General features: G+C 51.9%; 1 protein-coding gene across 1 annotated transcript in view; it reads left to right on the top strand.

Annotated features, from left to right (window-relative positions):
- Window positions 1-26,865, top strand: part of col9a3 (collagen, type IX, alpha 3) — a 160,472-nt gene that overhangs the window by 45,138 nt on the left and 88,469 nt on the right. The window contains exons 6-10 of the mRNA XM_070894907.1: window positions 4,360-4,404; window positions 5,068-5,091; window positions 15,858-15,911; window positions 17,355-17,408; window positions 21,017-21,061. Coding sequence (XP_070751008.1) covers window positions 4,360-4,404; window positions 5,068-5,091; window positions 15,858-15,911; window positions 17,355-17,408; window positions 21,017-21,061 — 222 coding nt within the window. The remainder of the gene's footprint in view (window positions 1-4,359; window positions 4,405-5,067; window positions 5,092-15,857; window positions 15,912-17,354; window positions 17,409-21,016; window positions 21,062-26,865) is intronic.

The raw sequence follows: 26,865 nt of genomic DNA, 5'->3' as shown, positions 1-26,865 counted from the left end.
CTCTGGGGGAGGTTCGGCAAGAGATCGGGGCGGAGGAATGGCGAGAGATCGGGGCGGAGGAGCGGCGAGAGATCGTGGCGGAGGAGCGGCGAGAGATCGTGGCGGAGGAGCGGCGAGAGATCGGGGGCGGAGGAGCGGCAAGAGGTCGTGGCGGAGGAGCGGCAAGAGGTCGTGGCGGAGGAGCGGCGAGAGATCGTGGCGGAGGAGCGGCGAGAGATCGGGGGCGGAGGAGCGGCGAGAGATCGGGGCGGAGGAGCGGCAAGAGGTCGTGGCGGAGGAGCGGCGAGAGGTCGTGGCGGAGGAGCGGCGAGAGATCGTGGCGGAGGAGCGGCGAGAGATCGGGGCGGAGGAGCGGTGAGAGATCGTGGTGGAGGAGTATCGAGAGATCGGGGCGGAGGAGCGGCCAGAGATCGGGGCGGAGGAGCGGCCAGAGATCGGGGCGGAGGAGCGGCGAGAGATGGGGGCGGAGGAGCGGCCAGAGATCGGGGCGGAGGAGCGGCCAGAGATCGGGGCGGAGGAGCGGCGAGAGATCGTGGCGGAGGAGCGGCCAGAGATCGGGGCGGAGGAGCGGCGAGAGATCGGGGCGGAGGAGTATCGAGAGATCGGGGCGGAGGAGCGGCCAGAGATCGGGGCGGAGGAGTATCGAGAGATCGGGGCGGAGGAGCGGCGAGAGATCGGGGCGGAGGAGCGGCGAGAGATCGGGGCGGAGGAGCGGCGAGAGATCGTGGCGGAGGAGCGGCGAGAGATCGGGGCGGAGGAGCGGCCAGAGATCGGGGCGGAGGAGCGGCGAGAGATTGTGGCGGAGGAGCGGCGAGAGATCGGGGCGGAGGGGCGGCGAGAGATCGTGGCGGAGGAGCGGCGAGAGATCGGGGCGGAGGAGTGGCGAGAGCTCATGGCGGAGGTATGGCAAATATACGGGACCCAGAAGAGCCGAGGGCCCAGGGGCAGCACGGGCCCAGCCCACACTGCGATATGTGTGCACACTGGGTCCGTGCAGCAGAGCAGGTCTCCAGTCGTCCTGTTTAACCCTTGCCGCTGGACCAAGGCCTAGCTCTGTCAAGCCCGTGTGGTGGCTGGTGTGCAACGGTCTACCCACGTTAAAAAAATCCACACACAGGCATCTTCCATCCCCTCAGTTGGAGTTCAGGACTGGAACATCAGGTCCTTCATCGAAACATCTGTGAACTCGTGTGGAAGCAAGTCATCCTCGTTCGAGGGACCACCTGTGATGGGTGACTGAAACTGAAAACAGCCCTCGTGCTGACCCCTGACCCGAGGCCTGTACAGCAAGGCAGCCTCCGATTGACCCTCTACTGACACGGCGACCTAGCTCAGCATTGTGTTTGCTTTGTTCATACCTGCACTGCACTGAGCGGACATTGAGCAGCAACTCATCAGTCCCGGGCCCTGCTCAGCCTCTAGTTTTGCACCGTTTATTCAGCAGTACGTTTCCCCAGAGTAGCTCGGACTGTAGGGGCACACACTGGAAGTAACCAGTCACATCTCGAACACAGATGATAAAAATCTGTAGACACTGCCTCACAATTTGAAAGGTAACTAAACTTCCTGTCCACCGCACTGTAATAATAGGATTCAACACATGACCCTATTACTGCATTATTGGGGTCAACACATAAGAACTTAAGAACTAGGAGCACGAGTAGGTCATACAGCCCCTCGAGTCTGCTCCGCCATTTTATAAGATCATGGCTGATCTGATCTTGGCCTCAACTCCACTTCCCTGCCCGCTCCCCATAACCCTTGACTCCCCTGTAGTTCAAGAATCTGTCTATCGACCTCTGAGAGAAGAAATTCCTCCTCATCTCAGTTTTAAAAGGGCGGCCCCTTATTCTGAAACTATGCCCTCTAGTTCTAGATTCCCCCACGAAGTGAACACCCTCTCAGCATCCACCTTGTCGAGCCCCCTCAGAATCTTACACTTTTCAATAAGATCACCTCTCATTCTTCTAAACGCCAATGAGTACAGGCCCAACCTGCTCAACCTTTCTTCATAAGTCAACCCCCTCATCTCTGGAACCAACCTAGTGAACTTTCTCTGAACAGCCTCCAAAGCAAGTATATCCTTCCTTAAATACAGAGACCAAAACTGTACACAGTACTCTAGGTGTGACCTCACCAATACCCTGTACAGTTTGTAGCAGGACTTCTCTGCTTTTATACTCTATCCCCCTTACAATAAAGGCCAACATTCCATTTGCCTTCCTGATTACTTGCTGTACCTGCGTACTAACTTTTTGGTGTTTCATGCACAAGGACCTCCAGGTCCCTCTGTACTGCAGCATTTTGTAATCTCTCTCCAATTAAATAACATTTTGCTTTTCTATTTTTCCTACCAAAGTAGACAACTTCACATTTTTCCACATTATACCCAATCTGCCAAATTTTTGCCCACTCGCTTAACCGACCTATATACCTTTTCAGATTCTTTGTGTCCTCCTCACAATTTGCTTTCCCACCCATCTTTGTATCATCAGCAAACTTGGCTACATTACACTCGGTCCCTTCATCCAAGTCATTAATATAGATTGTAAATAGTTGAGGCCCCAGCACTGATCCCTGCGGCACCCCACTAGTTACTGTTTGCCAACTGGAAAATGACCCATTTATCCTGACTTTCTGTTAGTTAGCCAATCCTCTATCCAGGCTAATATATTATCCCCAACCCTGTGAGCTCTTATTTTGTGCAGTGACCTTTTATGTGGCACCTTATCGAATGCTTTTTGGAAATCTAAATACACCACATCCACTGGCTCCCCCTTATCCACCCTGCTCGTTACATCCTTAAAGAATTCCAGCAAATTTGTCAAACATGATTTCCCTTTCATAAACCATGCTGACTCTGCCTGACTGTTTTATGATTTTCTAAATATACTGTTACTGCTTCCTTAATAATGGACTCCAGCATTTTCCCAACAACTGATGTTTGGCGAAGTGTGCGACAAACACATTCGCAGATGAGGCAATACTAAGAGAGGTTGTGGAATCAGAGGAGAGAGTTTAACGATTACAGAATGAGTTTGACAAAATGTGTAAGTGGAAGAACCATGGCAGATGAAGTGTGAGGTGCTGTGTATCGGACGGGGAAATGTATTCCCTGAAAGAGGCTACAATAACGAAGAATGGAATGGAAAGAAGCCGGGAGGAATGTTATTTGCCAGTCCTCCACTTCTCACCTGGAAATCGGCCAAAGCAGCAGAGGACAACCTGGCGGGGTCCTTGGACCATTTGCCCGACTGATTCAACGTTCAGTGACATTGGAAGGTTCTGGAAATCCAGTTGTTTCCTGTGCTGGAGGCACTGTGGAAATATTAGTGTCAGAAAGTAACTGGCCAGGGTTGATTAATGGTGAATCACTTAGTTATCCTTCGGGGATCAGGGAGTTTCTAGATCAAATTTTCCCCAAGTGACAGAAAGACTTGCATTTATACAGCACTATTTTTTAGTGATGATGATTGTAGGATAACTATTGGCCCAGGACACACGGGAGAACTCCCCTGCTATTCTTCGAATAGTGACCGTTTGATCTTTTACATCCACCGGAGAGACCAGACAGGGCCTCATCTGAAAGACGGCACCTCCGACAGTGCAGCACTCCCTCAGTACTGTCCCTCCGACAGTGCAGCACTCCCTCAGTACTGTCCCTCCGACAGTGCAGCACTCCCTCAATACTGCCCCTCTGACAGTGCAGCGCTCCCTCAGTACTGCCCCTCCGACAGTGCGGCACTCCCTCAGTACTGCCCCTCCGACAGTGCGGCACTCCCTCAGTACTGCCCCTCCGACAGTGCGGCGCTCCCTCAGTACTGTCGCTCCGACAGTGCAGCACTCCCTCAGCACTGCCCCTCCGACAGTGCAGCACTCCCTCAGTACTGCCCCTCCGACAGTGCGGCACTCCCTCAGTACTGCCCCTCCGATAGTGCAGCACTCCCTCAGTACTGCCCCTCCGACAGTGCGGCACTCCCTCAGTACTGTCCCTCTGACAGTGCGGCGCTCCCTCAGTACTGCCCCTCTGACAGTACGCCACTCCCTCAGTACCGCCCCTCCGACAGTGCGGCGCACACTCAGTACCATCCCTCCGACAGAGCGGCGCTCCCTCAGTACTTCCCCTCCGACAGCGCAGCGCTCCCTCAGTACTTCCCCTCCGACAGCGCAGCGCTCCCTCAGTACTGCACTGGAGTGTCAGCCTGCATTCTGGACTCAAGTCTCTGGAGTGGGTCTTGAACCACACAACCTCTGACTCAGAGCCGAGAGTGCTGCCCACTGAGCAAGGTGGCATTGATTGAACGACAGGCCCTGTGTTGTTGACTATCAGATGGTAAAGATATTTCATTTTCTTCACAGGGAGACCCAGGACCACCAGGGCCACCCGGAGTGTCTAGAATAACAGTGAGTAAACATCTTATTCAGAAACAAGTTATACTGCATCTTTGGCATTGATGTATCATGAAATCCGACAGTGCAGCACTCCCTCAGTGCTCCTCCTCCTCCGACAGTGCGGCGCTCCCTCAGTACTGTCGCTCCGACAGTGCGGCACTCCCTCAGTACTGCCCCTCCGACAGTGCGGCACTCCCTCAGTACTGCCCCTCCGACAGTGCGGCGCTCCCTCAGTACTGTCGCTCCGACAGTGCAGCACTCCCTCAGCACTGCCCCTCCGACAGTGCAGCACTCCCTCAGTACTGCCCCTCCGACAGTGCGGCACTCCCTCAGTACTGCCCCTCCGATAGTGCAGCACTCCCTCAGTACTGCCCCTCCGACAGTGCGGCACTCCCTCAGTACTGTCCCTCTGACAGTGCGGCACTCCCTCAGTACTGCCCCTCCGACAGTGCAGCTCTCCCGCAGCACTAGACTGGGAGTGTCAGCCGAGATTGTGTGCTCAAGTCTTTGAGTCAGAAGATCATATGTTCAAGTCCCACTCCAGAGGCGAGAGTGGTACCCACTCAGCCAGCACTGACACAATGTGGAGAGACTGCTGATGTCACGGTTACTAATTCCGATTACTGGATCATTGCAACGATGCTGATTGTTGTGTTTTTCTGCCTTGATTGACAGGAACCGGGGAAGGTCGGAGCACAGGTAAGTCAATGCTTTATTTGCTGTAAATCTCAGTGTGAGGGGATGACAGGATTAGCAGCGAGCGGATATCACACGAGTTACAGGAGCTGGTTGTGTTCTTTCACCATTGTGCAAGGCCCAGAGGATAATTGGGTTTGTGTGACATAGAATGTACAGCTCAGAAATCGGCCATTCGGGCCAAGGGGTCCGTGCCGGGGTTTATGTCCCACTCGAGCCCCCTCCTATCCCTCTTCACCCCACCCCGTCAACATATCCTATTCCTTTCTCCCTCATGTGTTTATCCAGCTTCCCCTTAAATACCATGGCTGTTACTCTGGAGAAGTTACCAAGTATCTGGAACCTTCCATTCCCAGTTAGTCAGGAAGGATCCTTGTCCACGAGACAGAGACGCCTCGCGTTTGTGGCGAGCAGTGATGAGGGAGGCGAAGTAGATAAGACACACGAGGTCACCGAGGGCTGTCACAGCCCATGGTGCAGACATTGATCACCTGACAGTCATGGTCAATGTGTAGTGTGTTTCCAGTTAGAGAATATCATCCATCAGAGTGTTCTTATCATTTGTATGACCCCGCATCACCATGGAAACTCTTTGTCACGGGTCCTATTTATGTGGTTTCTTTTGGTGATTATATTAGTTGATGAAATTTTAAAACTGATTCTGCCCAACAAGGTATTTATTTTTAAAGTTTTTGACATGTTGGTGCTGGTTTTCACTTGGGCCTACAAATGGGGTCAGGAGCATTGTTCCCGCTAATTATTCTTGGTACGCAGTTCCTTCAAATTTGCGCGATACAAACGGTTAGTTTGCAGGTACAGCAAGTAATCAGGAAGGCAAATGGAATGCTGTCCTTTATTGCAAAGGGGGATGGAGTATAAAAGCAGAGAAGTCCTGCTACAACTGTACAGGGTATTGGTGAGGTCACACCTGGAGTACTGCGTACAGTTTTGGTCTCCGTATTTAAGGAGGGATATACTTGCTTTGGAGGCTGTTCAGAGAAGGTTCACTAGGTTGATTCCGGAGATGAGGGGGTTGACTTATGAAGATAGGTTGAGTAAGTTGGGCCTGTACACATTGGAGTTCAGAAGAACGAGAGGTGATCTTATTGAAACTTATAAGATAATGAGGGGGCTCGACAAGGTGGATGCTGAGAGAATATTTCCACTCATAGGGGAAACTAAAACTAGGGGACATAGTCTCAGAATAAGAGGCCGCCCATGTAAAACTGAGATGAGGAGGAATTTCTTCTCTCAGAGGGTTGTAAATCTGTGGAATTCTCTGCCCCAGAGAGCTGTGGAGGCTGGGTCATTGAATATATTTAAGACGGAGATAGACAGATTTTTGAGCAAAAAGTGAGTCAAGGGTTATGGGGAGCGGGCAGGGAAGTGGAGCTGAGCCCATGATCAGATCAGCCATGATCTTATTGAATGGCGGAGCAGGCTCGAGGGGCCGTATGGCCGACTCCTGCTCCTATTTCTTATGTTCTTATCTATTCCGGCGACAACAGCTGCCTGCGCAGGACCCGGGGATCGTTACCCGGCCGCACAGCTTAACGGGGTAAGTTGGGTGGGAGCTTCACCGACCCGTTAACCCCGCCCCCCATCCCCCAATGTTAGGCCCGCTGTGACCCCCACAAGGACCCAATGCGGGGTGGCCAAACACTGCCCGTGTGAATCGGGGTCTCGGTGATGCAGCTTACACCGAGCACTCTCCGCCCATGTGTAACATGGAACTATAGAAACATAGAAACATAGAAAATAGGTGCAGGCCATTCGGCCCTTCGAGCCTGCACCACCATTCAATAAGATCATGGCTGATCATTCACCTCAGTACCCTTTCCTGCTTTCTCTCCACACCCCTTGATCCCTTTAGCCGTAAGGGCCATATCTAACTCCCTCTTGAATATATCCAACGAACTGGCATCAACAACTCTCTGCAGCAGGGAATTCCACAGATTAACAACTCTCTGAGTGAAGAAGTTTCTCCTCATCTCGGTCCTAAATGGCTTACTCCTTATCCTTAGACTGTGTCTCCTGGCTCTGGACTTCCCCAATATCGGGAACATTCTTCCTGCATCTAACCTGTCCAGTCCTGTCAGAATTTTATATGTTTCTATGAGATCCCCTCTCATCCTTCTAAACTCCAGTGAATAAAGGCCCAGTTGATCCAGTCTCTCCTCATATGTCAGTCCAGCCATCCCGGGAATCAGTCTGGTGAACCTTCGCTACACTCCCCCAATAGCAAGAACGTCCTTCCTCAGATTAGGAGACCAAACCTGAACACAATATTCCAGGTGCAAAACTGCAGTAAGACCTCCCTGCTCCTATACTCAAATCCCCTAGCTATGAAGGCTAACATACCATTTGCCTTCTTCACCGCCTGCTGTACCTGCATGCCAACTTTCATTGACTGATGTACCATGACACCCAGGTCTCGTTGCACCTCCCCTTTTCCTAATCTGCCGCCATTCAGATAATATTCTGCCTTCGTGTTTTTGCCCCCAAAGTGTGTAACCTCACATTTATCCACATTATACTGCAACTGCCATGCATTTGCCCATTCATCTAACCTGTCCAAGTCACCCTGCAGCCTCATAGCATCCTCCTCACAGCTCACACCGCCACCCAGTTTAGTGTCATCTGCAAACTTGGAGATATTACACTCAATTCCTTCATCTAAATCATTCATGTATATTGTAAAGAGCTGGGGTCCCAGCACTGAGCCCTGCGGCACCCCACTAGTCACTGCCTGCTATTCTGAAAAGGACCCATTTATCCCGACTCTCTGCTTCCTGTCTGCCAATCAGTTTTCTATCCATGTCAGTACATTACCCCCAATACCATGTGCTTTGATTTTGCACACCAATCTCTTGTGTGGGACCTTGTCAAAAGCCTTTTGAAAGTCCAAATACACCACATCCACTGGTTTTCCTTTGTCCACTCTACTCGTTACATCCTCAAAAAATTCTCGAAGATTTGTCAAGCATGATTTCCCTTTCATAAATCCATGTTGACTTGGGCCGATCCCGTCACTGCTTTCCAAATGTGCTGCTATTTCATCTTTAATAATTGATTCCAACATTTTCCCCACTACTGATGTCAGGCTAACCAGTCTATAATTACCCGTTTTCTCTCTCCCTCCTTTTTTAAAAAGTGGTGTTATATTAGTTACCCTCCAGTCCATAGGAACTGATTCAGAGTCGATAGACTGTTGGAAAATGATCACCAATGCATCCCCTATTTCAAATACCACTTCCTTAAGTACTCTGGGATATAGACTATCAGGCCCTGGAGATTTATCAGCCTTCAATCCCATCAATTTCCCTAACACAATTTCCCGCCTAATAAGGATATCCTTCAGTTCCTCCTTCTCACTAGACCCTCGGTCCCCTAGTACTTCCTGAAGGTTATTTGTGTCTTCCTTCGTGAAGACAGAACCAAAGTATTTGTTCAATTGGTCTGCCATTTTTTTGTTCCCCATTATAAATTCACCTGAATCTGACTGCAAGGGACTTACGTTTGTCTTCATTAATCTTTTTCTCTTTACATATCTATAAAGCTTTTGCAGTCAGTTTTTATGTTACCGGCAAGCTTCCCCTCATACTCTATTTTCCCCCTGCTAATTAAACCCTTTGTCCTCCTTTGCTGAATTCTAAATTTCTCCCAGTCCTTGGGTTTGCTGCTTTTTCTGGCCAATTTATATACCTCTTCCTTGGATTTAACACTATCCTTAATTTCCCTTGTTAGCCACGGTTGAGCCACCTTCCCCGTTTTATTTTTACTCTAGACAGGGATGTACAATTACTGAAGTTCATCCATGTGATCTTTAAATGTTTGCCATTGCCTATCCACTGTCAACCCTCTAAGAACCATTTGCCAGTCTATTCTAGCCAATTCATGTCTCATACCATCGAAGTTACTTTTCCTTAAGTTCAGGACCCTAGTCTCTGAATTAACTGTGTCACTCTCCATCTTAATAAGGAATTCTACCACATTATGGTCACTCTTCCCCAAGGGGCCTTGCAGAACAAGATTGCTAATTAGTCCTTTCTCATTACACATCACCCAATCTAGGATGGCCAGCCCTCTAGTTGGTTCCTCGACATATTGGTGCAGAAAACCATCCCTAATACACTCCAGGAAATCCTCCTCCATCGTATTGCTACCAGTTTGGTGAGCCAAATCTATATGTAGATTAAAGTCGCCCATGATAATTGCTGTACCTTTATTGCACGTATTCCTAATTTCTTGTTTGATGCTGTCCCCAACCTCACTACTACTGTTTGGTGGTCTGTACGCAACTCCCACTAGCGTTTTCTGCCCTTTGGTATACAGCACAGAGGGAGAACATTCGGCCCATCGTGCCCAAACCCGCTCTTTGAAAGAGCAATGCAATGATTCCCACTCCCCCTGCTTCTTTCCCCAAAGCCCTGTTCATGTTTCCGTTTCATGTATTTATTCAATTCCCGTTTGAAAGTTACTATTGAATCTGCTCCCACCGCCCTTTCAGGCAGCGTGTTCCCGATTACAACAACTCACTGCGTAATTTGTTTTAATCCTAATCTCCCCCTCTGTTTCATTTGCCAATTACCTTAACTCTGTGCCCCCTGGTTACTGACCCTCCCGCCACTGTAAACCATTTCTCCTTAGTCACTCTATCAAAACCCTTCATGACTGTGAACACCTCTATTAAATCTCCTCTTAACCCTCTCTGCTTTGAAGAGAACAATCCCAGCTTCTCCAGTTTCTCCACATGGGGTACGGTAGCTCAGTGCTTATGTTACTGGATTTAATAATCCAGAGACGTGGGCTCAAATCCCAGCTGGGGAATTTAAATTCAATTAATTAAATAAATCTGGAACAAGAAGATAAGGAGCAGGAGTAGGCCATTTGGCCCCTCGAGCCTGCTCTGCCATTTAATACCATCATCGCTGATCTGATCATGGACTCAGGTCCACTTCCCCGCCCGCTCCCCATAACCCCTTAATCCCTTATCGTTTAAGAAACTGTCTATTTCTGTCTTAAATGTATTCAATGTCCCAGCTTCCACAGCTCTCTGAGGCAGCGAATTCCACAGATTTACAACCCTCTGAGAGAAGAAATTCCTCCTCATCTTTGTTTTAAATGGGCGGCCCCTTATTCTAAGATCATGCCCTCTAGTTCTAGTCTCCCCCATCAGTGGAAACATCCTCTCTGCATCCACCTTGTCAAGCCCCCTCATAATCTTATACGGTTCGATACGATCACCTCTTGTTCTAAAAAGTTAGTATCACTGATGGTGACCATGAAACTACCGGATTGTCGTAAAAACCCATCCGATTCACTAATGTCCCTTTAGGGAAGGAAATCTGCCGCCCTTACCCGGTCTGGCCGATATGTGAGTCCAGACTCACAGCAACGTGGTTGTCTCTTAACAGCCCTCTGTAATGGCTCGCAATTAGTGCACTAAATGCCGGCCTTGCCAGCGACCTCACATCTCAGGAATGAACAGAGCCAATCCCCTCTGCACCCTCTCCAAGTCCCTGACATCCTTCCTAAAGTGTGGGGCCCAGAATTGGCCACAATACTCCAGCTGGGGCCTTACTAGTGATTTATACAGGCTCAGCATAACTTCCTTGCTCTGTGCTCTATGCTCCTGTTTATAAAGCCAAGGATCCCATTTGCTTTTTTAACATCTTAATCAACTTGTTCTCGACGTGTTCCGATCGGAAACGGCCAGGAAAGGTTTGGTAAAGCCGGAAGGAGCAGGAGCGACCCTCCTGGCTGAACAAAGATAGCGTGGGCCGCTGTTAGACCTCAGCCCCCCCTCCCCGCATACCCCCCCCCCCCCCCCGTCTCGTCGGTGTCATGACCCCTAGTTTGCCGTTCCCGGCTCACCCGCCAAATTCAGAAAAAGGTGGCAGGCACCTCCCCGTGACTGATCAAAGGTCAAAGTTGACCTTTGCCGTCGGGATCAGTCCTCGACAGATGCCTTTGCGCGGAACATCCGTGGTGGGTAAAGTTTTAGAAACAATAATCAGGGAAAAAATTGACAGACACCTGGAGCGGTTTAAGTTAATTAAGGAGAGCCAGCACGGATTTGTAAAAGGCAGATCGTGTTTGGCTAATCTAATTGAATTTTTTGATGAAGTAACAGACAGGGTTGATGAAGGGAATGCAGTGGATGTTGTCTATATGGATTTTGACAAAGGAGGCGTTTGATAAAGTGCCACATAAAAGGCTGGTTAACACAACTGAGGCTCATGGAATAGGAGGGTCAGTGTCAATAAATTGGCTTCAGGACAGAAAGCAGCGAGTCGGTGAATGGTTGTGTTTCAGACTGGAGAATGGTGGACACTGGTATTCGCCAGGAAACACGGCTTTATTTGATATATATAATGACTTGGATATTGGAATACAAAGTAACATTTCAAAACTTGCTGATGATGCCAAACTTGGAGGTGTGGCAAACAGTGACGAATTTACCAATCGAGTGCAACAGGACATAGATAGGCTGGCAGAATGGGCAGGCAAGTGGTAGATGGAGTTTAATCGAGAGAAGTGGGAGGTGATGCATTTTGGCAAAAGGGATATGGAGAGGCAGAGTTGTAAAGAGTGTGTACGGACAGAGGAACCTGGGGGCTTCATGTGCATAGATCTTTGAAGGTGGCAGCACATATTGAGAGAGGTTAGCAAAGCATATGGGATCCTGGGCTTCATAAATAGAGGTATTGAGTACAAAAGCAAGGGAAGTTATGCTGAACCTTTATAAAGCTCTGGTTAGGCCACAACTGGAGTATTGCTTCCAGTTCTGGTCACCACACTTGAGGAAGCGTGTGAAGGTCCTGGAGAGGGTGCGGAGGAGATTTACCAGAATGGTTGCAGGGATGAGGGATTTTAGCTACACGGTTAGGTTGGAGAAGCTGGGGTTGTTCTCCTTGGAGCAAAGGAGGTTGAGGGGAGATTTGATAGAGGTGTACAAGATTATGACAGTTTTAGATAAGGTAGACAAAAAAAAGCTGTTCCCATTAACTGATGGTACAAGGACTAGGGGACACAGATTTAAGGTTTTGGGCAAGAGATACAGGGGGGATGTGAGGAAGAGCTTTTTTACGCAGCAAGTGGTAATAACCGGGAACTCGCTGCCGACGAGGATGGTGGAGGCGGAGACGATCAATGATTTCAAAAGGGAATTGGATAGGCACTTGGGGGTAATAAACTTGCAGGGCTCCGGGGATAGAGCGGGGCAATGGGACTGACTGGGTTGCTCTACAGAGAGCCGGCATGGACTCGATGGGCCGAATGGCCTTCTGCTCTACCGTAATGACAATATGACTCTAGGAGGGCTGCCAGTACAGGACGGGTGCCAGTCCCTGTGTAAGGGCCCTCCTAGAGTCAATAATAAGCAGAGAATAATTATTTTGATTGCGACGTCATTTCATTTTTGGACGGTGTTGGGCCTGAAATTCAGGTCGGAGGTTTCTTTCGGACGAACACCTCTAACCCGAGAGCTTTTACCGAAAGTACCTGGTGGTCCTGCGATTGCAGTGCGAGGCCTTCTCTTCCCGCGCTTCAGTGCGTGTTCCCATCCTCAAGGCTTGCGTGAAGGTGGAGTCACATGTGACAGGACAACCAATTACGGTACAGTATTCTCATTGATACGCTGGGAACTCCGTATCTCCGAGTTCTTGTTGCTTTCAATGAGAAAAAACCCCAAACACATTAAACACAACATAAAAAATAAAAACAACACCTCACATAATTAAAATTAATTGAAATAAAAGTTAATTAAATGTGTAAGAAAAAATTTTTTTTTTTAGATTTTTTTTTTAAGTGTTTTTACATCGGGTTTAAAATAAACTTACCTTGGTGGACAGGGTTTTTAATTTAAAAATGGGTATTAAAATTTTATTCTTTTATGTTTTAAAACTCTTACGCTGGTAAAAGTAGGCTATGCACTTGCTTTTACCAGGTGCAAGAGTTTGAAGGACATTCACTGGGCAAGGGTTGGGTAAATGTTCTGGCTGTGGGGGCGTGTTCGATCTGACAGGCCAAAACCTGACAGATCGGAAAAGCTGTTTTTTAGCACATGTGCATTGTGCGCTGAAAACCGGCTTTTGCAGGGGCCTTGCCGGGTATTCTGTACGGACCCGGCAAAGCCGGGATTTTAGCCCCATTGTGTTTACTGAATTAAAATTTCAGCCAAAAGTAATCACCTAACTACCAAACATCACATTGCAGTGATAACCTGCATGTGCAGGAACACAGGAAGAGGAGGAGGCCATTCAGCCCCTCGAGCCTGTTCCACCAGTATCTCATCTCCATTTACCCACTTTCGCTCCATGTCCCTCGATACCCTCACCCGATAAAAATCTGTCGATCTCAGTCTTGAAATTCTCCGCTGACCACAGCACCCACAGCCTTTTGTGGGAGAGAGTTCCGGATTTCCACTGCCCTTTGTGTGAAAGAATGCTTCCCAATAGCATTCCTGAGCCAAGTTGTGGCAGCTTGTCCTGGAATATTCATCATCATCATAGGCAGTCCCTCGGAATCGAGGAAGACTTGCTTCCACTCTTAACATGAGTTCTTTGGTGGCTGAACAGTCCAATACGAGAACCCCACAGTCTCTGTCACAGGTGGGACAGACAGTGGTTGAGGGAAGGGGTGGGTGGGACAGGTTTGCCGCACGCTCTTTCCACTGTCTGCGCTTGGTTTCTGCATGCTCTCGGCGATGAGAATCGAGGTGCTCAGCGACCTCCCAGATGCACTTCCTCCACTGAGGGCGGTCTTTGGCCAGGGACTCCCAGGTGTCAGTGGGGATGTTGCATTTTATCAGAGAGGCTTTGAGGGTGTCCTTGTAATGTTTCCACGGCCCACCTTTGGCTCATTTGCTATGAAGGAGTTCCAAGTCATAATCATCAGAGGCAGTCCCTTGGAATCGAGGAAGACCTGCTTCCACTCCCAAAGTGAGTTCTTTGATGGCTGAACAGTCCAATACGAGAGTCACAGACCCTGTTACAGGTGGGACAGACATTCGTCGAGGGAAGGGGTGGGTGGGACTGGCTTGACCTCTTCACACACTTTGCGTCGAGACTTGAAGAGCTGAGCGCCCTCCCGGATGGACTTTCTCCACCTCGGGCGGTCTGCGGCCAGAGTCTCCCAGGTGTCAGTGATGATGTCGCACTTTACCAGGGAGGCTTTGAGGGTGTCCTTATAACGTTTCCACTGCCCACCTTTGGCTCGTTTACCGTGAAGGAGCTCCATATAAAACATTTGCTTAGGGAGTCTCGAACAATGTGGCCTGCCCAGCGGAGCTGATCTAGTGTGGTCAGTGCTTCAATGCTGGGGATGTTGGCCTGGTCGAGGACACTATTGTTGGTGCGTCTGTCCTCCCAGGGGATTTGTAGGATCTTGTGGAGACATCGTTGGTGGTATTTCTCCAGCGATTTGAGGTGTCTACTGTACATAGTCCATGTTTCTGAGCGATACAGGAGGGCGGCTATTACTACAGCCCTGTAGACCATGAACTTGGTGACAGTTTTGAGGGCCTGGTCTTCAAACACTCTTTTCCTCCAGGCTGCGCTGGCGCACTGGAGGCGGTGTTGGATCTCGTCGTCAATGCCTGCTCTTGTTGATATTACAGCGCCCATCCCTCTAGAATGTGCAGCTATCTCGAATTCTGATTGGAGCAGCTTGTGTTAGAGATGGACGAACTAACGTTGTGTTAGACATGCACTGATTTTAGCTGAAAATACCTTACAGACACTCATCCAATACAGGTAAATGTACTTCGCACAGGGTCCAGAGGTGAAGGAAGACTAGCTCAGTGCACAAGCCAGTTCCCAGCCCAATGCTGCCACCGAACCAATGCCCATTGTACCACTCAACAACAACAACTTGCATTTACAGAGCGCCTGTAACAGAGTAAAGCATCCCAAGGTGCTTCATAGCAGCCATTATTGGCCAAAATTTGACACCGAGCCACATGAGGAGATATTGGGACAGGTGACCAAACATTTGGTCAAAGAGATAGGTTTTAAGGAACATCTTAAAGGTGAAGAGGTTTAGGGAGGGTAGTCCCGAGCTTAGAGTCGAGTCAGCTAATGGCACGGCCACCAATAGTGGCGCGATTAAAGTTGGAGATGTGCAAGCGGCTGCAAGTGGGGGGGTTGCGGGGCTGGAGGAGGATACAGAGATAGGGAGGGGTCAGGGCCATGGAGGGATTTGAACACAAGGATGAGAATTTTAAAATCGAGGCGTTGCCGGACCGGGAGCCAATGCAGATCAGTGAGCACAAGGGGTGATGGGTGAGCGGGTCTTGGCGTGAGTTAAGACACGGGACAGCAGAGTTGTGGATGAGCTGAAGTTTACAGAGGATGGAAGGTCCAGAGGCCGGCCCAGGGGAGCGTTGGAATAGTCGAGTCCGGTGACCACCCAAGGGGTCTTGGCTCTAACTGACGAAAGCATTCACAATGAGTTCAAAACATGGGACCAAGTAACTGGCCAAGATTGGAACCCCCTATTCTCAACTCGTTGAAAGGGTGGACTTAGATCCAGCGCTTTGGACGGGAGAGCAGATTTTGATCAAACCGGCTGATTTTGCCAGCCTGAGAGACACTTTTCTCAGTAACTTTGTTTAATGTTGAGTTGATCTGATTTGGAACAGGATTGTTGAAAGGCATCCTACAGTGAAGTGAGTTTGTCCTGATCTGGAAAACAATTGTACTGAACTTTCCCATGAACAAACCTGAATGTGGCCTCACCTGAGTTATTTGCGTTAAACCCCCCAGGGCCCTCAAGGAGATGTTGGACTCGTGGGAGCCCAGGGCCCTCAAGGGGTTACGGTAAGTCAACAATATCGTAGAACGTATCACGGCACTTCCACACATCATCCTCACCAGAAGATTCTGTCTCTTGTTCTTCAAAGTTCGGTTACACCCAGAACTGGTTACAATTACATTTTAATTCTCAGCATTTGCAGGAAGCGTTTTCATTGTTCATTCTCGGGATGAGGGCATCGCTGGCAAGGCTGGCATTTATTGCCCACCCCTTGAGAAAGGGGTTGACGGGCTTCTCATGTGCCTGCTGCCCTTGTCCTTCTTTGTAAAGAAAGGTGTGTCCTTGCTGAAACCGTAACACTCTGACTGAGTCTGTGGATGGTGAGGCCCCTTGGCCCCACAGGGCCTGCACTGTGGGTCCGGTCAGCTTCACCGGTCGGAGTCACCACCCCGGTCAATCTGGCCAATCCAGACAATTTGGCCCATTCACCAATCCAGACAATTGCCAAATGACGGGAACTCCGATTAACGGATATCGATGAGATGGCGCCCGAGTCAAAATCGCCGCAGGGTGTGGTCGGAGTAAGAAGGAGAGACGCTCAAGTGTAGCCCCCTTCCCCATTCCACCTGCTTTCCATGGAAAATCGCTGAATCCGTCTTTTTGCATGAGCGGAGGATGAGTCCGTGCAGGAAATGCTCAGAGTTTGTTTCAAAATAAAGAACTTGCATTTCTATAGCACCTGTCACAACATCAGGATGTCCCAAAACATTTTACAGCCAATGAAGTACGGTAAGTTTATAGGAAACGCGGCAGCCAATTTGTGCATAGAAAGATCCCAAAAACATTAATTGGATAATGACCAGCTAATTTTTTTTCCTGATGTTGGTTGAGGGATATATATTGGCCAGGACACGTGGATAACTCCCCTGCTCTTCTTCGAAATAATGCCATGGGATTTTATGTCCACCTGAGAGGACAGATGGGGCCTCGGTTTAACATCTCGTTCGACAGTGCAACACTCCCTCAGCACTGTACTGGAGTGTCAGCCTAGATTCTGTGTTCAAGTCTCTGGAATGGGGCTGGAACCCACAACTCCCTGACTGAGAGGCGAGAGAGCGCTGCCCACTGAGCCAGGGCTGATGCTGACCCTTGCCTGTTCAATGTGCGATGCTCAGCCCTCACCTTCTGCTTCTCCGTGAGTTCTCAGGAAGCAGCTACCAGGAGCTGTAGTGAGAGCACCCCACCCCCAGAGGGTGATGCTGAGACTGCGTGTCCCACTGCCCAGTGGAAGGGGTGGCAAGACTCCTCTGGCCCTGCCCTGCCCCTGCCCAGGGCCGTGTAACTGTGGTGAGAGCTTTGCCCAGCGGCGGGCCGGTTAGTGAGGACACGGACTGTTGCTGAATGACACTGCCCGCTCCTAACACAACCTGTCAGACCCACGGCACGCTGCACGCGATGTTAGAACCTGCACCGTTCAGTCCATGTTAATGTTCTGTGTGTTCCCTCAGGGTGAAGATGGTCTCCCTGGCCTTCCAGGACCCCCCGGACCCATCGGACTCCCGGTAAGTGTGACACCAATTCAGTACTACAGGGGCTGCATTTCCGGCTTGTGGCTGCCTCAGTTTTCGCCCAGAGGGGCGGCAATGAGGGTGGGGGGGGGGGGTGAGATTTTCCAGGCGGGTGGGGGGCTTCCAGCGCCCCCGCTGAGGTTTTCGGGGCCGGTATCACCGGGGGCGCGGAACCTTACCGCCCGGGAGAGGCGAGCCGGTGTTCAACGCCCCTGGTGGCGACACCAGCTCGAATTTTGGCTCCCACCCGATCGGTAGAACTCCCCCTGCTGGGACTGCCTGTGAAAGCAGGCGGCCTGAGCTGTAGTGGCTGCAGTGCGGTCAGTAATGTCCACCCCAGGTAAGTGCGATTGGGTTTTTTTTGCGATTTATGTTGTGGTGGCGTGGGCTGTGTATTGGGAATGTTTTTGGTGGGGATTGCTCCCCCCAGGCCCGCTGTTTAGCTCGGGATTGTCCCATGCTCAGCCGGCCAAGCGCCCCGAGAGAGATGTGTAACGCCTCCCATAGCGCTCCGCCCCACACTCAGAGACAAGCTGACGAATTTTGCTGACTGAGGCGCAAACTGTTCCCGGGCACAAACCTTACCGCCACCCTGCCATTACCGCCCCGAAATCAGCAAAGCCCAAAATCTAGCCCCAGGTGTTTTATTTCAAGCGGCGGCAGAGGGCGAGGCACCACAAGTTGCAGCCGCTCCACCTTCTCATTCCGTGAGGAAAGCTTCACCAACGGTGCTTGGGATGGAATTAGTGACATGAGTGTCAGGCGAGTCCGACACACAGAGCGGGCGATTGAGTCGTACACACAGAGCGAGCGATTGAGTCGTACACACAGAGCGAGCGATTGAGTCCGACACACAGAGCGGGCGATTGAGTCGTACACACAGAGCGAGCGATTGAGTCCGACACACAGAGCGAGCGATTGAGTCGTACACACAGAGCGGGCGATTGAGTCGTACACACAGAGCGGGCGATTGAGTCCGACACACAGAGCAGGCGATTGAGTCGTACACACAGAGCGGGCGATTGAGTCGTACACACAGAGCGAGCGATTGAGTCCGACACACAGAGCGAGCGATTGAGTCGTACACACAGAGCGAGCGATTGAGTCGTACACACAGAGCGGGCGATTGAGTCGTACACACAGAGCGGGCGATTGAGTCGTACACACAGAGCGAGCGATTGAGTCGTACACACAGAGCGGGCGATTGAGTCGTACACACAGAGCGGGCGATTGAGTCCGACACACAGAGCGGGCGATTGAGTCGTACACACAGAGCGGGCGATTGAGTCGTACACACAGAGCAGGCAATTGAGTCCGACACACAGAGCGAGCGATTGAGTCGTACACACAGAGCGGGCGATTGAGTCGTACACACAGAGCGGGCGATTGAGTCGTACACACAGAGCGGGCGATTGAGTCCGACACACAGAGCGAGTGATTGAGTCGTACACACAGAGCGGGCGATTGAGTCCGACACACAGAGCGGGCGATTGAGTCCGACACACAGAGCGGGCGATTGAGTCGTACACACAAAGCGGGCGATTGAGTCGTACACACAGAGCGGGCGATTGAGTCGTACACACAGAGCAGGCGATTGAGTCGTACACACAGAGCGGGCGATTGAGTCGTACACACAGAGCGGGCGATTGAGTCGTACACACAGAGCGGGCGATTGAGTCGTACACACAGAGCGGGCGATTGAGTCGTACACACAGAGCGGGCGATTGAGTCGTACACACAGAGCGGGCGATTGAGTCGTACACACAGAGCGGGCGATTGAGTCGTACACACAGAGCGGGCGATTGAGTCGTACACACAGAGCAGGCAATTGAGTCCGACACACAGAGCGGGCGATTGAGTCGTACACACAGAGCGGGCGATTGAGTCGTACACACAGAGCGGGCGATTGAGTCGTACACACAGAGCGGGCGATTGAGTCGTACACACAGAGCGGGCGATTGAGTCGTACACACAGAGCGGGCGATTGAGTCGTACACACAGAGCGGGCGATTGAGTCGTACACACAGAGCGGGCGATTGAGTCCGACACACAGAGCGGGCGATTGAGTCCGACACACAGAGCGGGCGATTGAGTCCGACACACAGAGCGGGCGATTGAGTCGTACACACAGAGCGAGCGATTGAGTCGTACACACAGAGCAGGCAATTGAGTCCGACACACAGAGCGGGCGATTGAGTCCGACACACAGAGCGAGCGATTGAGTCGTACACACAGAGCAGGCGATTGAGTCGTACACACAGAGCAGGCAATTGAGTCGTACACACAGAGCGGGCGATTGAGTCGTACACACAGAGCAGGCAATTGAGTCCGACACACAGAGCGGGCGATTGAGTCGTACACACAGAGCGGGCGATTGAGTCGTACACACAGAGCGGGCGATTGAGTCCGACACACAGAGCGGGCGATTGAGTCGTACACACAGAGCGGGCGATTGAGTCGTACACACAGAGCGGGCGATTGAGTCGTACACACAGAGCGGGCGATTGAGTCCGACACACAGAGCGAGTGATTGAGTCGTACACACAGAGCGGGCGATTGAGTCCGACACACAGAGCGGGCGATTGAGTCCGACACACAGAGCGAGTGATTGAGTCCGACACACAGAGCGGGCGATTGAGTCGTACACACAGAGCGGGAGATTGAGTCGTACACACAGAGCGAGCGATTGAGTCGTACACACAGAGCGAGTGATTGAGTCCGACACACAGAGCGGGCGATTGAGTCGTACACACAGAGCGGGAGATTGAGTCGTACACACAGAGCGGGCGATTGAGTCGTACACACAGAGCGGGAGATTGAGTCCGACACACAGAGCGGGAGATTGAGTCGTACACACAGAGCGGGCGATTGAATCGCCAGGTTGCTGCCCTGGGGGCTCAGAGGGACCCCTAGCGTGCTGCCCAGCGTGTATAGGTCAGCTAAAGCTCAGACAGCACAGCATTTGGAGGCGTCCTAATCTCTCGCCAGTGCTGCCTAGGTGAAGGTGTCCACCTGGTGAATACACAAATCACACAGCACGGAAGGAGACCATTCGGCCCATCGTACCTGTACCGGCTCTTTGAAAGAGCGATCCAATGAGTCGCTCTCTGCCGCTTCGCTCTTCCTCATTAGCCCTGCAAATGTTTCCTTTCCAACTCTGTATCCAATTCCCTTTCGAAGGTTACTATTGAATCTGCGTCCCCCGCGCTCTCAGTGTTGAGTGAGGATAGGGTCAGGTTTGACTGTGACGCCCTCCGTAGTGGAATAGCTCCCCGACGCTTGCTGTGACGGCTCACGCAGGCAGCTTGAGATGCTGGCAGAGAGTCGGAGCCCAGGATGAGCCCCTGTCCACGGGGAAAAGGGGAGTAAAGTCGGAGAAGATATGAGGGGGTGAGATTGGCCTGTGACCAAAGCCTTGCCAATTGGGGTCACTGGCAAGGGACATCGCAAGCACTGTGAAGGGTGCTGCCGCTTGACTAGGAGCTCGCTCCGCGACATGGCCAAAGACTACTTTCACCTCCCATTAAGTTTAGAAATGAATCTTATTTGATGCAATGAAGCCACATTTTAACATGAACAGCATTTATCCTTTTGTCTTTCAGGGTCTCCCAGGACTTTTCACCGGAGAAGGCAGTGGGGACTTTTCTGTAAGTTTTCCAGCAGCTTTTTGTGTTCAGTGACTGTGTGTGCTCAGTGCAGCCAAGTGCATTGTACCGGTTAACCACCATAAAACGAAGAACTGCTGAGGAAGTAGTCTTTACAATTGGAGAGAAAGGGAAAACTTGCATTTATATAGCACCTTTCATATCCTCAGGATGTCCCAAAAGGTTCCCCCTATGAAACGTAGTCACAGTTGCAATGTAGGAAACACGACAGCTATATTGCACACAGCACGATCCCACAAACAGCCATGAGATCAATGATCAGATTATCTGCTTTTACTGGTGTTGGTTGAGGGATAAATATTGGCCAGGACACCGGGGAGAACTCCCTGCCTGTCTCAGAAATTGTGCCATGGGATCGGCACCTGAGATGGCAGACTGGGTCTGGGTTTAACATCGCATCTGAAAGACGGCCCCTCCAACAGTGCGGTGCTCCCTCAGTACTGCCCCTCCGACAGTGCGGCACTCCCTCAGTACTGCCCCTCCGACGGTGCAGCGCTCCCTCAGTACTGCCCCTCCGACAGTGCGGCACTCCCTCAGTACTGCCCCTCCGACAGTGCAGCGCTCCCTCAGTACTGCCCCTCCGACAGTGCGGCACTCCCTCAGTACTGCCCCTCCGACAGTGCGGCGCTCCCTCAGTACTGCCCCTCCGACAGTGCGGCGCTCCCTCAGTACTGCCCCTCCGACAGTGCTGCACTCCCTCAGTACTGCCCCTCCGACAGTGCGGCGCTCCCTCAGTACTGCCCCTCCGACAGTGCGGCGCTCGCTCAGTACTGCCCCTCCGACAGTGCGGCGCTCCCTCAGTACTGCCCCTCCGACAGTGCTGCGCTCCCTCAGTACTGCCCCTCCGACAGTGCAGCACTCCCTCAGTACTGCCCCTCCGACGGTGCAGCGCTCCCTCAGTACTGCCCCTCCGACAGTGCGGCACTCCCTCAGTACTGCCCCTCCGACAGTGCGGCGCTCCCTCAGTACTGCCCCTCCGACAGTGCGGCGCTCCCTCAGTACTGCCCCTCCGACAGTGCAGCACTCCCTCAGTACTGCCCCTCCGACAGTGCAGCACTCCCTCAGTACTGTCCCTCCGACAGTGCAGCACTCCCTCAGTACTGCCCCTCCGACAGTGCGGCGCTCCCTCAGTACTGCCCCTCCGACAGTGCGGCGCTCCCTCAGTACTGCCCCTCCGACAGTGCGGCGCTCCCTCAGTACTGCCCCTCCGACAGTGCAGCACTCCCTCAGTACTGCCCCTCAGACGGTGCAGCGCTCCCTCAGTACTGCCCCTCCGACAGTGCGGCGCTCCCTCAGTACTGCCCCTCAGACGGTGCAGCGCTCCCTCAGTACTGCCCCTCCGACAGTGCGGCACTCCCTCAGTCCTGCCCCTCCGACAGTACAGCGCTCCCTCAGTACTGCCCCTCCGACAGTGCAGCACTCCCTCAGTCCTGCCCCTCCGACAGTACAGCGCTCCCTCAGTACTGCCCCTCAGACGGTGCAGCGCTCCCTCAGTACTGCCCCTCCAACAGTGCAGCACTCCCTCAGTACTGCCCCTCCGACAGTGCGGCGCTCCCTCAGTACTGCCCCTCCGACAGCGCAGCGCTCCCTCAGTACTGCCCCTCCGATAGTGCAGCGCTCCCTCAGTACTGCCCCTCCAACAGTGCGGCACTCCCGCAGTACTGCCCCTCCGACAGTGCGGCACTCCCTCAGTACTGCCCCTCCGACAGTGCGGCATTCCCTCAGTACTGCCCCTCCGATAGTGCGGCACTCCCTCAGTACTGCTCCTCCGACAGCGCAGCGCTCCCTCAGTACTGCCCCTCCGACAGTGCGGCACTCCCTCAGTACTGCCCCTCCGACAGTGCAGCACTCCCTCAGTACTGCCCCTTTGACAGTGCAGCACTCCCTCAGTACTGCCCCTCCGACAGTGCGGCACTCCCTCAGTACTGCCCCTCCGACAGTGCATCACTCCCTCAGTACTGCCCCTCCGACAGTGCATCACTCCCTCAGTACTGCCCCTCCGACAGCGCGGCACTCCCTCAGTACTGCCCCTCCGACAGTGCGGCTCTCTCTCAGTACTGCCCCTCCGACAGTGCGGCTCTCCCTCAGTACTGCCCCTCCGACAGTGCGGCACTCCCTCAGTACTGCCCCTCCGACAGTGCGGCACTCCCACAGTACTGCCCCTCCGACAGTGCGGCACTCCCACAGTACTGCCCCTCCGACAGTGTGGCACTCCCTCAGTACTGCCCCTCCGACAGTGCGGCACTCCCTCAGTACTGCCCCTCCGACAGTGCGGCACTCCCTCAGTACTGCCCCTCCGACAGTGCGGCTCTCCCTCAGTACTGCCGCTCCGACAGTGAAGCGCTCCCTCAGTACTGCCCCTCCGACAGTGCGGCTCTCCCTCAGTACTGCCCCTCCAACAGTGAAGCGCTCCCTCAGTACTGCACAGGGAGGGTCAGCCTGGATTATGAGCTCAGGTCTCTGGAGTGGGACCACAACCTTCTTACTCACCAACTGAGCCAAGGTTCAGTAGATTGCATACACAGAGAAGGTAACTGTCGAGAATAAGGGGTCGGCCATTTTGGAGATGAGGAGAAACTTCTTCACTCAGAGGGTGGTGAATCTTTGGAATTCTCTGCCCCAGAGGGCTGTGGAGGCTCAGTGGTTGGGTATATTCAAGACAGAGATCGATAGACTTTTGGATATTAAGGGAATCAAGGGATATGGGGATAGTGGGGGAAAGTGGAGTTGGGGTAGAAGATCAGCCATGATCTTATTGAATGGTGGTGCAGCTTCAAAGGGCCGAATGGCCTACTCCTGCTCCTATTTCTTATGTTCTGATAGACAGGTAGACACACCTGTATCCCTAGAGGCCAACAACATTCAGCACTTCGTTGTGAAGATCCTCGTTGATAAATACAGAAGATAATTTGCATATAACACAGAGGTTTTTACAATGTGCCATGTGACGCCAAACACACACACGCGTGTGCACTGCGAGACTCTGATACTGGGTCAGCAGAGGTTGTGAATAAGCTGCAGACCAATAACATCATCTGTTATGTATTCAACTGTCATTGTAACCCATGTATAAGCTGACCTAAGTTGTACACCTTGAGAACATTGACCACAAGGAATGGGGCGATGTCAATGCAATTTCCTCTGTGGAGCGAGTATCATGCTCACAGGTCCTGAACAAATTTGACTCATTATTTCAACCCGGCATCAGCACTTTCATGGGGGCCAAGGTAGTGATTCACATAAACCTGGACGCCAGACCAGTACACCACAAGGCCAGAGCGGTGCCGTACGTGATGCGGGAAAAGAATTGGACCGCCTGCTGAGGGAAGGCATCATCTCGCCAGTCGAATTCAGTGACTGGGCGAGCCCGATCGTGCCGGTGCTCAAGGCGGATGGGTCGGTCAGGATATGTGGCGATTACAAGGCCACCATCAATCGGGTGTCACTCCAAGACCAGTACCCGCTACCGAGAGCGGAGGACCTCTTTGCAACGCTATCCAGTGGAAAACTTTTTTCAAAATTGGACCTGACCTCAGCTTACATGACCCAGGAGCTGGCGAGTGAGTCGAAGAAGCTGACCATCATCACGACACACAAGGGGATAACAGATGTTCGTTTGGGATTCGTTCGGCCGCCATGATCTTTCAGTGAAAAATGGAAAGCCTCCTCAAGTCGATTCCAAGGACGGTGGTTTTTCAAGACGACATCCTCATCACGGGTTGTGATACTGAAGAACACCTCCACAACCTGGAGGAGGTGCTACGCAGACTGGACCGGGTAGGGCTGCGACTGACAAAGGTGAAGTGCATCTCCTTAGCTCCAGAGGTAGAATTCCTGGGGAGGAGGGTAGCAGCAGATGGGATCAGACCTACTGCGTCCAAAACGGAAGCGATCCAGAGAACACCCAGAACCCGTAACACGATGGAGCTGCGTTCGTTCCTGGGACTCCTGAACTATTTTGGTAACATTCTTCCCAAATTGAGCACGCTGTTAGAGCTGCTACACGTGCTCCTCTGCAAAGGTCGCGAGTGGGTCTGGGGGGACACCAGGAAAGGGCTTTTGATTGAGCACGCAATTTTTTATGCTCCAACAAACTGTTAATGTAATATGACCCGTGTAAGAAACTAGTTTTAACATGCGATGCGTCGTCCTATGGGGTCGGGTGTGTGTTGCAGCATGTGAATGCCAATGGTCAGTTACAGCTGGTAGCTTATTCCTCCAGAAGTCTGTCCCAGGCAGAAAGGGGCTACGGGATGGTAGAAAAGAAAGTGCTAGCATGTGTATATGCAGTAAAAAAAATGCACCAGCACCTGTTTGGCAGGAAATTTGAGCTGGAGACAGATCACAAACCCCTAACATCCCTTTTGGCCGACAACAAGGCCATAAATGCGAATGCATCGGCCCGCATACAGAGGTGGGCACTTACGTTAGCCGCCTATGACTACACAATTCGGCACAGACCGGGCACAGAAAACTGTGCCGATGCACTCAGCAGGCTCCCACTAGCCACCACTGAGGGGGCAGCTGAGCATGATGCTGAGATGGTCATGGCTGTTGAAGCTTTTGAAAGTGAAAGCTCACCTGTGACAGCCCGTCAGATTAAAGTCTGGACAAATAAAGACATGCTACTGCCTTTAGTTAAGAAATGTGTCCTGAATGGGGACTGGGCAGCCACGTATGGGGCATGCCCTGAGAAATTTAAACTATTTCATGGGCGCAAGGATGAGCTCTCGATTCAGGCCGATTGCCTAATGTGGAGAAACCGAGTAGTCATGCCCCGGATGGGCAGAGAGGTGTTTATCAGAGAACTTCACAAGGAGCACCCGGGCATTGTCATGATGAAGGCAATTGCCAGGTCACACGTTTGGTGATCAGGGATAGATGCAGACCTGGAACTTTGTGTTCGCAGGTGCAACACGTGTGCTCAGCTGGGCAACGCACCCAGGGAAGCCCCCCTTAGCCCCTGGTCCTGGCCCGCCAAGCCATGGTCACGCATCCATGTGGACTACGCAGGTCCTTTCATGGGAAAATGTTTTTGGTTGTTGTAGACGCCTACTCCAAATGGATTGAGTGTGCTATTTTAAATTCAAGCACATCCTCTGCCACGGTAGAAAGTCTACGGGCAATGTTCGCCGCCCATGGTCTACCGGATGTCTTGGTCAGCGACAATGGCCCGTGCTTCACAAGCACTGAGTTCCAGGACTTCATGGCAGGCAATGGAAGTAACCATGTTAGAACGGCACCGTTCAAGCCGGCCTCAAACGGCCAGGTGGAACGAGCAGTGCAGATAATCAAACAGGGGATGCTCAGAATCCAAGGGGGTTCCCTACAAAGCTGCTTATCACGCCTCCTGTTGGCCAATAGATCCCGACCACACTTGCTCACAGGGGTTCCACCCGCAGAGCTGCTAATGAAAAGGATGCTCAAAACCAGGTTATCCCTTATACACCCTACTATGAAAGAAATTGTTGAGAGCAGGCGTCAGTCACAATGTGACTACCATGACAGGAATGCGAGGGTGCGATGTATTGATGTCAATTACCCTGTTTTTGTCCTTAATTATGCTGCAGGGCCCAAATGGCTTGCAGGCACTGTGATTGCCAAAGAGGGGAATAGGGTTTTGGTAGTTAAACTTACCAATGGACAAATCTGCCGCAAATACGTGGATCAAACTAAAAGGAGGTTCAGCAACCCCATAGAAGAAGCAGAGGAAGAACACGATGTAGAGTTTACTCCACCACAGGTGACCGAACACCGGAACCAAGTGGAGGAGAGCCCAGTCACTG

Source organism: Pristiophorus japonicus, chromosome 12 (genome assembly GCF_044704955.1).
Source record: "Pristiophorus japonicus isolate sPriJap1 chromosome 12, sPriJap1.hap1, whole genome shotgun sequence".
In the NCBI taxonomy this organism is placed as follows: Eukaryota; Metazoa; Chordata; class Chondrichthyes; family Pristiophoridae; genus Pristiophorus; species Pristiophorus japonicus.
This window is presented reverse-complemented; position numbering and strand designations above follow the sequence as displayed.